General features: G+C 44.7%; 1 protein-coding gene and 1 long non-coding RNA gene across 9 annotated transcripts in view; one reads left to right on the forward strand and one right to left on the reverse strand.

Annotated features, from left to right (window-relative positions):
* Positions 1–14,402, forward strand: part of LOC135378566 (uncharacterized) — a 59,801-nt gene that overhangs the window by 25,002 nt on the left and 20,397 nt on the right. The gene's annotated exons all lie outside the window — the stretch shown is intronic.
* LOC135378564 (uncharacterized) overlaps positions 8,318–14,402 on the reverse strand; it is a 61,006-nt gene continuing 54,921 nt past the window's right edge. For all 8 annotated transcript variants that reach the window (XM_064611610.1, XM_064611614.1, XM_064611609.1 and 5 more), the window contains 2 exons: positions 9,158–9,265; positions 8,318–8,406 (listed from right to left, as the gene is read on the reverse strand). In XM_064611610.1, coding sequence (XP_064467680.1) covers positions 9,214–9,265 — 52 coding nt within the window. In that variant the 3' untranslated portion in view covers positions 8,318–8,406; positions 9,158–9,213. The remainder of the gene's footprint in view (positions 8,407–9,157; positions 9,266–14,402) is intronic.

The raw sequence follows: 14,402 nt of genomic DNA on the forward strand, positions 1-14,402 counted from the left end.
TGCACCTTGGGATTTAGTTTTCATGAGTCAGAGAGAAGAACAAGAGCGTAAACGGTTTCGGTTTTCTCTCTCCTTCACGTCCCGCACCTTCAAGCAACAGGCAGAGGAGCACGAATGCAAACCATTTCCCACAACGCATTGCGCGATGCGCGTGACTTGGGCGACGGAGGGCCCCCGTGCGGAGCACAAGGGCAATATCTGAAATCGCCTAATTGTGCCTGTGTGTGCAGCATAGATATGATACGGCTAAATACATTCCTGCCAGTTGGAGATTTATTCCGTGAGCCATTGTTGTATGCTGCGTATGACCATTCAAAAAAGAAAATACTTATTTGGCCATGTGTTTTGGGGTTTCCCACAGATCGCTAGCAGATGAAGTCTACTGACTTTATTTTGGTATGCATGCTGTTGTGCTTGTGGAGACGTTGCGCTCCTGGTATCAGTAAGATATGGTAAGCGCAATGTTACACAGCTATGCATTCATCGGTCCGCTCTTTCGCCTCAGAGATGCCAGTGTCTATGCGGTTCAGAGCCCATAGTGTTGACCACAACACGGAGAAGTCATGATGGTCGACGACTTAGAGTGAAAACACTGGTCACTGCGCCGCGTCTTCATGACATGCATTTGTAACCAAGAAGAAGCACTATATTTCAATCAGAATGTTCGTTCACACTTAGCAGCACCACTTACCAGCCCCGGGTACATCCGTGTGGCGAAATCGAAGCTGGCGGAGCTTAGGCTCCAACTCCATAAAACGTTTCGTCAAGAAGAGCAGACGTGTCGCCTAAAGAGTGTTCAGTTCATCACGTGTCCTTTTCACGACGTCCGATGAACAACAACGCTTCCTGCTCGGTCGGCTTGCCGGCGCCGCGAGAAATCGCAAAAAAGAAAGAAAAAGACTGCGCGGCCACATGACGTCAGCGGCTGGCAACCGAGTGAGAGGGCATTTCTGCCGCGAGATTCAAAGCTCCCTCGCGCTCCAGGATTGCGCGCTACGCTCAAACTTTTTGTACGAATATGTATCACAGGGCTCAGAACCGTAATTTCTACTTCTCCAGTCATATTTTATACCCATCATTTCCATGCTGCTTTAAGACACGAGTCAGTATATATTTTTAGCGCTACATTTTATTTATTATTGGCATATTTTTATTTTAGCAGTATACAGGGTGTTTGCTCTAACGTGTCCAGAAATTTTATACGAGCGCTACTTTTCAGCTACTTGACTAAGGAACATGTGCTACTGGTGAAGCAGTACCTATTTCTTACTCAAGTAGCAGAAAAGTACCACTTGCTTTTCTCTTATCGCCCGCTTTAAATATAATTTCTGGACACGTTAGAGCAAACACCCTGTATATTTTGGAGTATTTATAAAGTATTTACAAGAATAAATACCCCAAAATGATATTTAAACATAATTATTACGTTTTTCTACTCTATATCTAAATACAAAACATAGATACGTGTGGTATTTATATTTTAAATAATACTTTAATTACAATGTACTTAAATACTGCCCGACCCTACCTCCAACAGGCTACTCGACAGCGTGTTCTCGTCATTTCAAGGCCGAAGACTTTAGCGTCGGCCCAAAGCGCAAAATTCTCAGATGTGCCACCGTGGCTATGGTACCTACTTTTAGCGATCACAAAGTTTACGTGGCCTTGCATCTCCCAGGAGTACAAAAGGAACTAAAAAAAAAAAGGCACCACAAGGTAGCGTCGCAGAAAAGCCACCATCAAGAAAAGTTCTCAGAGTGACTTCTATCCGAACAGCATAATAAAGGTTAGCAGAGCATTGTAATGGCAGACCGGGAAAAAAAAAGGTAAGAAGAAGATGACGATGGAGTAAAATAAAAAGGGACCAATAAGTAGGAAAACAAAACAAGCAACTGCTCATTCAAAACTGAAGTGCTTGCTTATACAACAAATTATTTGGACATCGTAACTGGTGTCAGCCATTTCCTTGCCAGGAACACTTTCTTCTTACGGTCGCATTCATCCATCCTCTGTAACTGCCTTCTGTATTTGTAACTGCCTTCTGTATTAACATAGAATGCCTCACACGCGAAACGTAAACTCTGAACGTGCTCGCGTCTGACAATCATAAACGCATGATAACTGGCCCGACACACAAGATGTTGCTGCCAAGTGTATGATGTACGGCATATAGCGCGCAAGTTTCGCAGTTTTACATGCCACCTTACGCTTCAGAACGTAGCCCATTTCTGAGTATTTAGTTTCACAACTCTTAGCTCTACATGCACAGAGTACCTGCGACAATACACAAACATGTACGCACGAAGAATTAACCGCAGGGACCACTCATATTGCACACAGCTGAGCTACAACAGGCGCTCTTCTGGGTACGACAAGTGCCGCCCGTGGTGGGCGCTCTGCGCATAAATACAGCACTTCCTCTCCTTGAGCCGCGGACGGAAGTCCCATAGGCAAACGCGCGAGTGTTATGATCGTGTATTATAGAGATGGTCGTGTCCACGACCTGTAAAGAAGTTGTCATTCAGAAAGGGGTCGTGGACGGGAGGCTTGTTTAGACAGGAAAACAAAAAGAGAAGTTAGATCGGCCATGCCACGTGCCCCTCTCCCAAAACAACAGCCTGAAAGGACCCTTGTGGGTTTTCACTGAAAAATGTACATAGACGGGAGTTCTTGGCTGTGCCCACTCTGAGAGATCTGGATATGAAGAAGGGGCCTGTTAAGCTCACCCCATTTAAAAACCTCTTTCAGAATTCCCATTGATGCCGTCAACTTTTGTTGTTGGCACTCATCTGCAAGCATTCTAGCACACAGTCTAATTCACTGACACAAAAGTAGACATTTCGCAGAAAACTAAAGGCCCCTTAATGGTTGTGTTCTGCACTATGTATGTAAACAAAGATGCAACAATGGACCTTTTCCAGTTGGACGTGCGACGCATGCGCGAGCAGCGCCCCGCGGCCGCCATCATCTTTGGTGGTCAGAATAGCACGGCCGGGGCGCTTTTGGTTTGCGTATTCCGTGCGAAAAATGCAACCAAACGATGCGCTGCTGTTGGTTGCACAAGTGCATGTAGCTCTTGCTGCCTTATTTTAGCCTTCTTATCTGCAGCTTCATGGGTTGTTTTTGTTCGTCAATCACATAAGCGCCATTCTTGTACCGCTGAAAGGGCACACACCCTACCCATTCTGTGTACAGAAACCCTAGAGATGTTTAATGTGTCTGGTACGACTGCTGCCTTGTAAAAGTATACTAGGCCCTCATGGACCTTGTTCCACATTTCTTTGCCGTTATCTGGAGGAACATCCGCCATAAACTTGCCCATAAACACATTCCTCATGCTAACCCACTTTTTCACGTCCAAAAAGCAGTCCAAAAGCCTGGTTGTTCACCCTAGCCCGTTCGACCACTTGATAGGTTTTTCTGCTCTGATACATAGTGACTAAACATGCCATATATGATTTTCCCCCATAATCCCCAACACTTTGTCAAATAATAATTGATGTCAGATAATAAATATTTTATAAATAAATAAAATAATTATGACATTTTTCGATGATTTATTCGCGTCGAATGTGGACAAATTTTAGCAACGTATTATTAATGTTTGAATTTAACTGACCATTGTATAGGAGAAATAATGGTTTTGGTCTATTTACTTTGCACATATGTTCAAGTGAATCTAAATTTCCTCTTCCAACATACATGTTAGTGAAGAAGTCCTTCGTAACCTAGACAATATAAGCTGGGGAGCAGATCCTTGTACTGTCTTTTCTTTTCTTCTTTTTTGATAGCCTGCATGTGTAGGGACCCACAGTGCAGGTGCATACTCTAAACAAGGTTGAACGAAGGTTTTATTTGCCTGACAATTCAATATCTTTCGTTGAACCATGGCGAAATTTCCCTCTGAGCATCCACAGACTTTAAGTGGCTTTCGCGCATATATGGCTATCCCATTCCAGATCGTTCCCTTTAAATATGCCGCCAGCAATGAGAAGGGCGCCCAGAGGAAGCACGGATTATTGGCTGTGCTCAACATGAGGCTATTTTCTTCAAGATGTGTCCTACTGGTATGCCGGATTGTTCCACACTGTTCTATTCAACTGTGCTGTTCGTGAAAGACAAAGATATACAAATAACCCGTGGTCTCCCCTCTTCAACGGAAAAAGCAAAGAAAAAAGAAAGAAAGCAGATGACACTGGTTGCCTGCTCCGTATGCTCAGAGAGTACCGTCAAAAGTTACAGAAAAATAGGTGTGAACAACACACTGAACTCCCTTCGAAAAAAAAGTATTTAGAACAAAGGGTGTCGAACAACCGGCTTTCGACCAAACGGAGTTCAATCAGATGTCTCCAATCACACGGCGTTTGTTGGTGGCTCGCGCGACGCGCGAGCCACCAACCGTGTTTCCGACTCCTCCCGCTAGAGGCGCTTTTCCGCTCTGGAAAAGGTCCATTGAACACAAAACTTGATGTGTTCAGAAAACCCTGGCACAAACCTGGGAGGCAGAAATCTCTAAGCTGGTCAGTCATATGGACAAGCTCTTCCAAGCTTTCCAATTTAAACTATGTTCACGCCTTAATGGCAACTGCGCATCCTCACATGGGAACTTTCGGATGACTAGTCTGAGCAAATGCCACGGGACTAAGTCTGCATTTGGAGAACTTTTCATGTCAGCGCATCTGCATATGTGGTCTAGTATAGAAACCATGATAAACAATTCTTCAAAGCTTCTCACTTATGCATGTTTGATTGTAACCCTTGAGGCATGCGAGGACGGGAGTGTGCATTGGGCCGGACCTCGCGTTTGAAAGGCTTCTCTGCCAAGTTATAAATGTGCATCTATACTCAACACTTCATGGGACGGAGGCAACTGAATTCTGCAGTACAGGGACCAAAGCATGTGGTGCCAGTCTCAAGCTTGTCTCAAGCTTGTCTCCACGTACACTTTGTAGCTGCAGATAACGCAGTGAGATAGAATGCACACTTGTATGGCTATTCCCAGCCTGAGCGATGCTCGATTATGGCCTAAGTAAGAACACAGCACAAGACAGTATGCAGAAGTCCAGATTTCAAATTTGTGCACTGCTCACAGCTAAACACTGTCACGTCACAGTTTGGAAGGTACTCGGAAACAAATGCTACGGTGCTCCATACACATCACACTTGTCAAGTTGTCTCTTGTGTGAAACCCGTATGTCTGAGGAAGAATGGCTGATGAGAAAACAACGCAAACCGCGTGTTGGATGTAAATAAATTCTGCGGGCACTGGTCAATGAGAATGTGCGCAGCAGAGTTCCTGGTGAACCTGGATCACAATTCGCTTTCTCCCTAGCAGCTTCTGAATTCCTTATCTTGTGACTAGAGCTTTTGTAGAGGAATCCAACTTTTGGAAGGCGGGTAAAGCTGTCGTACACGGTGCTTTCTCCCACAAGCCCATGTGTATCACTGGGCATGGTGTTATGACTGGGGAACACCACATATTGGTGGTATCACCAAAACTAACTATGAACTTCAAAGATCATGACTTGAAGGCTGGTATGAAGTGTTGTTTTCAGGTTCTTTCACATTGGGAAACATGCCAGTAAGTGCTATCCCTGAAACAAAAAGTGAAACGGCAGATCAAAGAAAGCACTTCAACAATGCTCAAGAACAATGCAGATCTGCAGCAGCCTTTCAAAGCAGCCAGCAAGCAAAAGAAGCAAAGCAAAAATGCAGCATCGATTCCCCGCAATCTAAGTAATATTCTGTCTGATGGCACATTAACATTTCCAAAGGTGGAGTTTGACATAGATATTACAATATTTAAGATGTTGCATATATTAATAGTTATTGCCCTCACCAGGGATATAAAATGGTCCTTTAATACAAGGCAGGTCCATAAGACAAGAACCAATCATGTCTAGCAGATACAAAGCCAACCTGTCGATTCCTTTCAGTGTCATTGCGTCATCACGCTTAGTAGTGCTCCAGTGACTAGTGAGAAGCGCTGTATGACTAGTCGCTGCAGTCATACATTGTACTGTTTTACTACTAAAAATAGCAGTAGTAGTAGTAAAATAGCAGAAAAAACTTAATTATACATAATGCGAGGCAGAACGTCCGAGAAGAGCAAAGGAATGCAACCCTGGATTCCCTGCAGCAAGCTCATTGCCTAAAGCAGCAGGACAACATCACAAGCGTGGCATTACAGGTCACAGACACTACACACACACAGGCACAAGCCACAGGCAATAATATCTTGAATCTGCAGCGTAAGAACACAACTCCTGAAATCTCTTTCACGTGGTTTGATGCAGTTGGCAAGCACGGTCTATCACATAGGTGCTGACTGTGTGGGGGCTCGAATACCCCCGGAACATTGGGGGAGGCTAGGCATTCCCAGGGATATCGTAAGAATATTTGTTTTTCATGTGAGTGATAAATGAAAATCCTGTAAAAATTTGCCTCACAACATTACTACACAAAATCTCCGACACCCCGCCTGACCTCTGCGTATGAAAGTGATGTAGGGCATATGCTCCAGCCTCTTCTGGCAGATTGAAGCTCTCCGACTTATGATCTGTCAGACTCTGTGAAACAGTGCCATACCAGGGTTACCAAAGATAAAGTACAGGGTTAGTAATGTAAAGTAATTCCAAAAAGAATAAAAAAGAGCGTGTTAGCTAAATCACACGTTGGAAGATGTAAATACCAGTTGGTGCAGTTTGATGCCCATAAATTGTGGAAAAGAGAAGTGTAACGTCCTCTTCCTAATTCCCAATGGCTGATATAGCCCCGTCTGTCTGCCTAGTGGTGTACTTTACGGCTTCGCAGCCGTTCAACAATTTTGAAGCACTTACGCTCATGCAGAATTATGCACTTTTGTTGAACAACTCTTAGTAAATACCTATGCTTTCCAGAGTAGAGATGCAGAGCCCCTACAATTCCCAATGATAGATCGAGATAACGATGGAATATAGAGTACTATGAACAAGGTTTTTTAGTTAACTTACACAACTTCCTGTAAGAAATGTGTAAGCTTTGACACTATTCTTTTTTTGGAATTCCACACATCACGATGAGGCCTGCAAAAAATGTGTTGAAGAAGTCCACGAAGAAGACTGAGAGACACGGACACAGAAGACGACGCACGTAGGTTCTCAGTTCTGTCGTCCTTTCTGTGTCCGTGTCTCTCGGTCTTCTTCGTGGTTCTATACCAGCTAGCCTGCACCCTTTCCCTCGTTTCTTTAGTTCAAGAAGTAATTGGGTTACAGTTAGAATTAGATGATTATAAAAGGAATTATGTTACAGAAGTACAAAACCTGAACCCGCCAAATAAGAAAACGCCGCACACTCAGAATGTGGGTCTCCGTACTTCGGATCCTTCCATCTTGTCATGTCGATGACGCTGGGGATATCGCTTGCCGCTTTTCTTTTTTTTTTTTTTCAACACTGCGAACAGCCGGAAAGGGAACAGACAATGGTGTTCATCCCGGTCCATCCCCTGAATGTTAGACGGAAATGCATAGCAGGTAGTGGCATAAGCAAGGTAGCTTCCTAGTTTCTGCCTGATTTTGCACGCATTTCCCACTTCTCGATTTGGTGTCACGACGTGTGTTTTCTTTGTATGTGTAGGTGGGTGTGAAGTGAAGTATGGGACATAGCGGACTGTGGCAGAAAACGCAAGGTGTCGGTTTTGTTTTGGAAGATGATGTTGCCGCAACTGGTGGACAAGAACGAACTAGCGCGTGAGCGAATCAGCAACAAATTTGCCATTTTGCAATCGACACCTTGTTTCGGTGAAGAATAGGGTATTTTTTTAACACTGCAGAGTTCCTATTTGTACGTAGCAGCGCAATAAACCTCCGAATGACTCGTCCCGCTTCATTTATGACTCTTTTAAAGCTACACCCGATATAGTGAAACTCCTGACATACACAAGTCCTGGCCAGTTTACTATAAAGACGTCCTACTATACCGTGTCTTCGAGGTCCTGCAGGATCCACTAACATTTGTTGACCTGTTTCCGAAGTGCAAGTCCGTGTCGACGCATGAAGCGAACGGTCCAACCGTTGCTGGCCTTGAAGTCACTGGCCCCGATTCCCAGAGCATGAGCAGTTTTCAAAGCGAACGTTTGCATAATCGCGCACGAAACAACCAAGCCTTTTTGTTGCCGCTCCCGTACGTAGTTGACAAGAGCGCTTTCAACTTCGGAAAACTTGCCAGCCTTTGGTCCTCGAAATGCCATCCGTGTCATCTCCGTCGATTCCAGGCTATCCTTCTGCTTCCTCCAGTAGCGCACTTGGGACTCGTGGACAGAGAAACGTCGGGCAGCATCACGGTTCCCATTTCCTTCTGCATGCTGGACCACAGCGAGCTTGAACTGGCACGTGTATTTCGCATATTTTCCTACTGGGTGCCGGGAAACTGCAAATGTTGATGCGTATACAATAAATACGACTTTACTACGTGCGCTATCAAAATGTACAGTGCTGGACAAACAATTCAGTGGTGATTTAGCGGTACATGTGAGAGAAATGCGTTAGTATTAAGCACCTTTTCTGGCCCATACTTGACTTCCGTGTATCCACTTTTGGTAATACACGGTTGTGGCACGCAATAAAGAAGGCAAAAAGTAGTGACCATAGAACATAACAGTATCGATACTGTTATGTAACTGCATGAAGTTTGCTCAAACCCAAATCTTGCAGTGTGTGTGCTATTTTGTTCGCCATACTTCGTTGCCACGACAACCATGTCACCAACGTAACCGATTTCTAAATAGCATTTTCCATTCATTTTTGCCTTATGTGGTACTTCACAGCACACATAAATTTCAATAGCACACTGCCACAACGTAAGTCATGTGTGTGTCACCTAATAACTTTGCCAGATGGAGAACTGGCTTATCTGAGGATGCAGTCCAGTGTACACATCTGAGGTTACTGCACACTGCAACTTGAGTACAGTGTTCGTCAATTAGATGTGTTGGAACTAAGCACTTGTGTCATGCCCTTTTTTGTCTGTTTGTCGTCTCAAATTTTGCGCTTCCTGCCGCATTACATCTCGTACCAATGAGCCGATGAGTTCGATTAAGCCGCGAAATTGCAACGCTTCACGCATTTGAAATGTTGTTGTTTTGAGCTCAGTGTTGCCACAGGGTAATTACATTACTCACCACCATCACCATCTTCACCGTTTCTTGGCAAAACATAAGGACTGGCATCTGAAGTTTCACAGGTCATGCAGAGGGAACCCTTCGATGTAATTCTTCTTATTCTTGCACCTGAGGGAAAGAAAGTGTACCCTTTTCATTTTGAGCACCAGCAACGCATCTTTGAAACAACATACATTTAAATGCACTAGCGCGAGGACCATTCTCTACAGTCAAAGCTATGTTTCTTTTAATGCGTCAGCATTAGCAGCAGCGTTCGAAGGAAAAATGTCAGCGTCGATCCGTGGTCAAAATGTGGTAGGAAGGAAGGGGGAACGCCACATGAAAGGAGGAGGAGGGCTGTGGCAACGCCATCTAGATACAGAAGGGCTGCTTATTGCCTCCTCTCCCTCCTTCGCTATGTGGACATATATAGTCAGAATCCGTGTGCTACCGCAATTCGCCGTACTGCAAATTAAGAACCCACAGATAACTGCAGCTTACTTGGAACCTGCAGACCCGAATCGTTAGACAAAAAGTGCAACATGCTTTCGAGAGAATCAGTTTTGAAAAAGATTGGGACCATTTTGCGCTTTATTTCCCCATTTAGTTTCCCCATTTAGTACGCGGGAACGTTCAATCACTACTCGCACACGACGGTGGTTCGTCTTCATGGCCACGACCGGTGAAAGCACGTTCGCGATTGGCTGCCGCCGTTAAAAATACGATCCTGATTGGCTGACTAGTAGTTATTACGTCACATGGACGAGCAAGCAGGCTTCCTCTATCTAGTTGGCGCTGGCAGTGCTGAGTTGAGAGGAAGGGAAAGTAGGTCACAGAGCAGAAGCCAATGTACGCATAGAGTCAGAACCAAATATGAGTGGCGGAGCAAGTAGGTGCCAAAACAAGACTGATTCAGCGCGAAGGTGACGAGCTGCCGAAGCCAAGCAATGTCAGGCAGCAGACGCTTCTGCTTGAAGCTCAAAACAAGTGAATGAGATGGAGGAAGAGCGAAAGCTCTGTTTCAAAATATGCCGCCGGTATGGAAGAATGGCTTGCACCGCTGTTGTGGCTGTGCAGTTAGTGATAGATTGGGGTAGGCAGAGGTGGACGGGGACAGATAGTAGTAGTGGGTGGGTCGGCTGAATACTAACGCAAATCCATCGCATTCATACATTAAGCATCCTTAATTTTTTTGTTTTTGTTTTAGTAACAGTGTACGGCAGTGAAATCATGGGGAGGCCTTAGCATTCAAGATGTGAAGGCTTAAAAATGAGATGCTTGAGGAGCCATCTGAATACTCCTTGAAATCAATATAAGGCGAATAAACCCTGATTGCTCATTTGAAGGGAAAATATTCAAACTCAACCTGAAGAACTTCATGTAGGGGCAAGGCAGGACTCGCTGGGGCCTTGGACCTTGTGTTTTAGAGTTAAATCCAGTAGAACCCATTTTTACATCCCCTCGATTTGCATTGCCGTCATTCTGGGCAAAACATGAAAATTTCTGAAAACAAACCTGCCAAACTTCACCTTTTCTTTAAATTTCATGTGGACAGAAGGAGTGGGGGACAGGGGGTACTAGTTTGCATCCTGGGCTTGCTTCGGGAGGGGGGGGTGTCTGTACTGACATCTGTCTGAAAAGCGTGCCGGAAAACCCAGGGAGAACCTCGGCCAGCGTAGCTGGTGGGGGGATTCGAACGCACCACCTCCCAGTCTACGGCACAACCTCGGAGGAACCACTCACGAGAGAATTACTTTATTCATTCAGCAGCATTGCTGGTAACTGCAAAATCAATCACCAAAGCAGGCGTTGGAGAACGCTAAGCACTGCCCATTCAACACAGCCTCTTGGCATCCCGCTGTTCTTCTGAAATGCTAGATGCACACTTTATTTCCCCATTAAAAAAATATAAGGAAAAAGAACTGAAAACAGTGATTGTGTTACACGGATTAGGCCAAAATGTTGCGCAGGATATTGGTGAATTGCTGAAGTGAACTAGATTTGGAACAATTACATTAATTTGTGTTCATTTATAGCTTATTTCTATTTCAAGTGGGTGGAGGAACTCCAGCAAAAAAAATTAATGGAACACTCCAGCACCATTCTCACATTCACCAGCTGTACATTCTGATGAGAATATGACGACATTTGATCACATGTCAGACTACCTGCCATGCTGTCCTTGAGTGCTGGTGCACAACACCATTCATTTGCCCCAAACGAACTGTTCCACTCCCTAGGTGTACAGTTCTGAGAGTTCCGTTGTACAGTAGTACAGTTCTGTCGTACACAGCGTGGTGCACAACATAGTGCACAACCTAGTCCACAGCGTAGTACAGTAGTACAGTTCCACTCCCTTAGTGTACAGTTCCATAGGGAGCAGAACACTGTAGCCGGTATAGTGCTGCAGGTGCGCTGGGCGTAATGCATCGTTCTAAAGCCACTATACCTGAGTTAAGGCAATAGTGTGCTCAAGTTGGTACATCACGAATGGGAAAAAACAGCGCTCCCCGTGTGTACGTGTCTTCTCTGTCTCTCCAGTTTTTCGCGCTGTTTTTTCCCATTCACTATACCTGAGGACATCAACAGCTCAGGGTGAGTGGAAGCAGGTTGTGATGGCATCCGAAGATTACCAAACTGTATTGGCCTGGATAGAGAACACCTTCAAATCCTGCCTCCACATAGGCCTGGGGCTATGTACAGAAACTATAAAGACAGCTTCAGCATTATGCTTTTGGCACTTGTGGGAGCTGACCTTGAATTTGCACACACTGATGTCAGGAGGAGTGCCAGACCTTCAGAGAGTGCAGTTTGGAATCATTCCCGCCTCATGGATGCCAGTGAAAGTAACAGGCTCCACATCCCATCAGCTAGGTTCCCTTCGGGGAACATGAGTGACACAGCCCTTCCCTACGCTATCTTAGCAGATTTTGGGATCAAGGCATACATACAATGTCCGTTCCAAACCAGGTAGCTCAGTCTAGGAAGGAGGATATACAGGGTACTTTCTTAAGCCTTTACAGAATTTTTATTAACGAGCTACGAGAGCAGCAGAGATGTCGTTTTTGCAGTTGAGTTGTACGGCCAGGCAGACACCCTCTCGAAGAAAGTACGTAACTACGAGATGACTAAATACGTAAAATTTATTAATTATTTAATTAGGGAATCTCGGGCAAAAGTGAGATGGCAGAATGGGAGGCAATCCTCGTTGAAATCCATTCTATCTTTTAAAAATCAAGAAAAGAGTGTGTGCCGTGAACTATCCATCCATCACTAAATTTTGGTACGCAAATGATCTGAAATGGGAAAAGGCCACCTCAGGAACACATATTGCCCTCCCCGACCGAGACTTATCTGGCCCCAGCTGGTCGGCACCTACTACAATCATCTCCATCGCTCTAAATCACGTGACCTCCTGCCTTCCCAGTCGCCGCGGTTTCAGCTCATCTGCATATCAAAATTCGGGGATGGATATTTTAACGCACGTGCGTGTTTCAGGATTTTTTTAAGGCATGGCATCTCTTTCAATGATGATAGTTTCTCAATCTGCTATGTCGCTCTTGCCCAAAATTCCCTAATTAAAAGAGTTAATTATAAAATTTTTGATAATTAATCTTGCAGTTCCATACTTTCTTCGAGAGGATGTCTGCCTGGCCATGGAACTCACCTGCAAAAACGACATCCATGCTGCTCTCGTAGTTCTTTTTGATAAAAATTCTGCAAAGGCTAAGAAAAAACACCCTGTATAACTACACCCTTAAAAAGGACTCGCTGTTGTCGGTCTCACAGAGGTGGGCAACGTCACGACTGACGCCCTGGCGAATGTGCGTCCTGGGCCGACTTCTAAGGAAACTGTGCCGACATATATCTGAAAGCGTCTGAGGAAAACCCAGGAAAAAACCCACACAGCACAGCCGGCACTGGGATTCGAACCCGGGTACCTTCCAGTCTCGACATGGCCAGCGTGCTAACCACCCTTAAAAAGGAACTTCACCGCATAGCATGTTCTTAGTCAACCACCTTCCCGAGTGACATCGTTCTTTCCTGATTTGATGCAAACGGGGAGGAGAGGCGCACCCCATTTTTGTGCGGAATTATGTAGTTCACAACTGCCACAAAAATGGCTGCCCTTTCTTCGTCAAATCAAGGAGGAGAATGTTGTTATTTGGGACATAGAAGCGTGGTATATGGTGAAGCTCTGTGTTTAGACTGAGGTTAGAAGGTAGTGTGTGCATGCTTATAATATTTAAATTTGAATAGAGCTGGCATGTGAAAACACTACATACTGTGCATAGCTAGTCAACGTACCTCCATGATGCAGATAGTGAATAATCGTGCATTCATGCTAATTGCATACAACAGTAGGGCAGCAGGATTCCAGCTGGACACCGGACAGTATTTAGTGGCAGGAATGGTTAAATTAGTGTGAGGAAGTCAACATGAACATTTTATATTGACTCAAGGCTCTCGAGGGCAAGCACTGCTGTAGGGAGCGCCTTTGGTGTCATTGTAAGCCTCTAGTATACAGAGGTCGAATGAAGGTGTATGCTGAAACTGTCAAGAGAGACACTGTCAAGACAGCAGTTCTGCCTTCAAAACAATTGCCTTCGCAATGCTACAAAGCTACGAAGAGGCCGTATACCACACCTGGCTATGTTGACATTGAGGACATCCTCAAAGGTTATTATATTGAAAAATTCAATTGATTTTTTGCAGTTGGGTAACCTAGTGTTGGGGCATATTAACCTGATGGATGACTTCATGTAGTAGTGACAGAGCTTGCGTATTTGTTTTCCAAAATATGGCTCCAAAAATCAGGTGAGGTGGACAAAACAACACAGGGGCAGCAAAGCTGGCAGAGGGCACTTTGTGCTCAATTCAACTGACAGAGAGTTATCAGACTGCAACTGAAGTCTCTGATTAGGAATGTAAACTGTCACAGACAGGACTGATGCAAGTTGACATGTGGCATAAGCGAATGTGAAACAAACAGTTATGTTACCGCAGTAAACATGAAAGTAATAGCTATAGAAGTAAAGCGGAGGCTTGAAAAAAAAAAAAAAAAAAAGGTGCAGTGAAAGTTAAGTGAGCAAAATAATGAAAGGATGGTAAAGTAGCGAGTGAGTGAGTGAGCTGTACCGATGCATATTGAAAATCCTGAAATTAGGGACGTAGCAATAGGGCAAGCAACATACAAGGTCTCAATGTTAGTTAATTATCAGCTCGTACCGATCACGCCCAGAAAGTTGGCATTCCTTCATGCACA

Source organism: Ornithodoros turicata, chromosome 1, assembly GCF_037126465.1.
Source record: "Ornithodoros turicata isolate Travis chromosome 1, ASM3712646v1, whole genome shotgun sequence".
In the NCBI taxonomy this organism is placed as follows: domain Eukaryota; kingdom Metazoa; phylum Arthropoda; class Arachnida; order Ixodida; family Argasidae; genus Ornithodoros; species Ornithodoros turicata.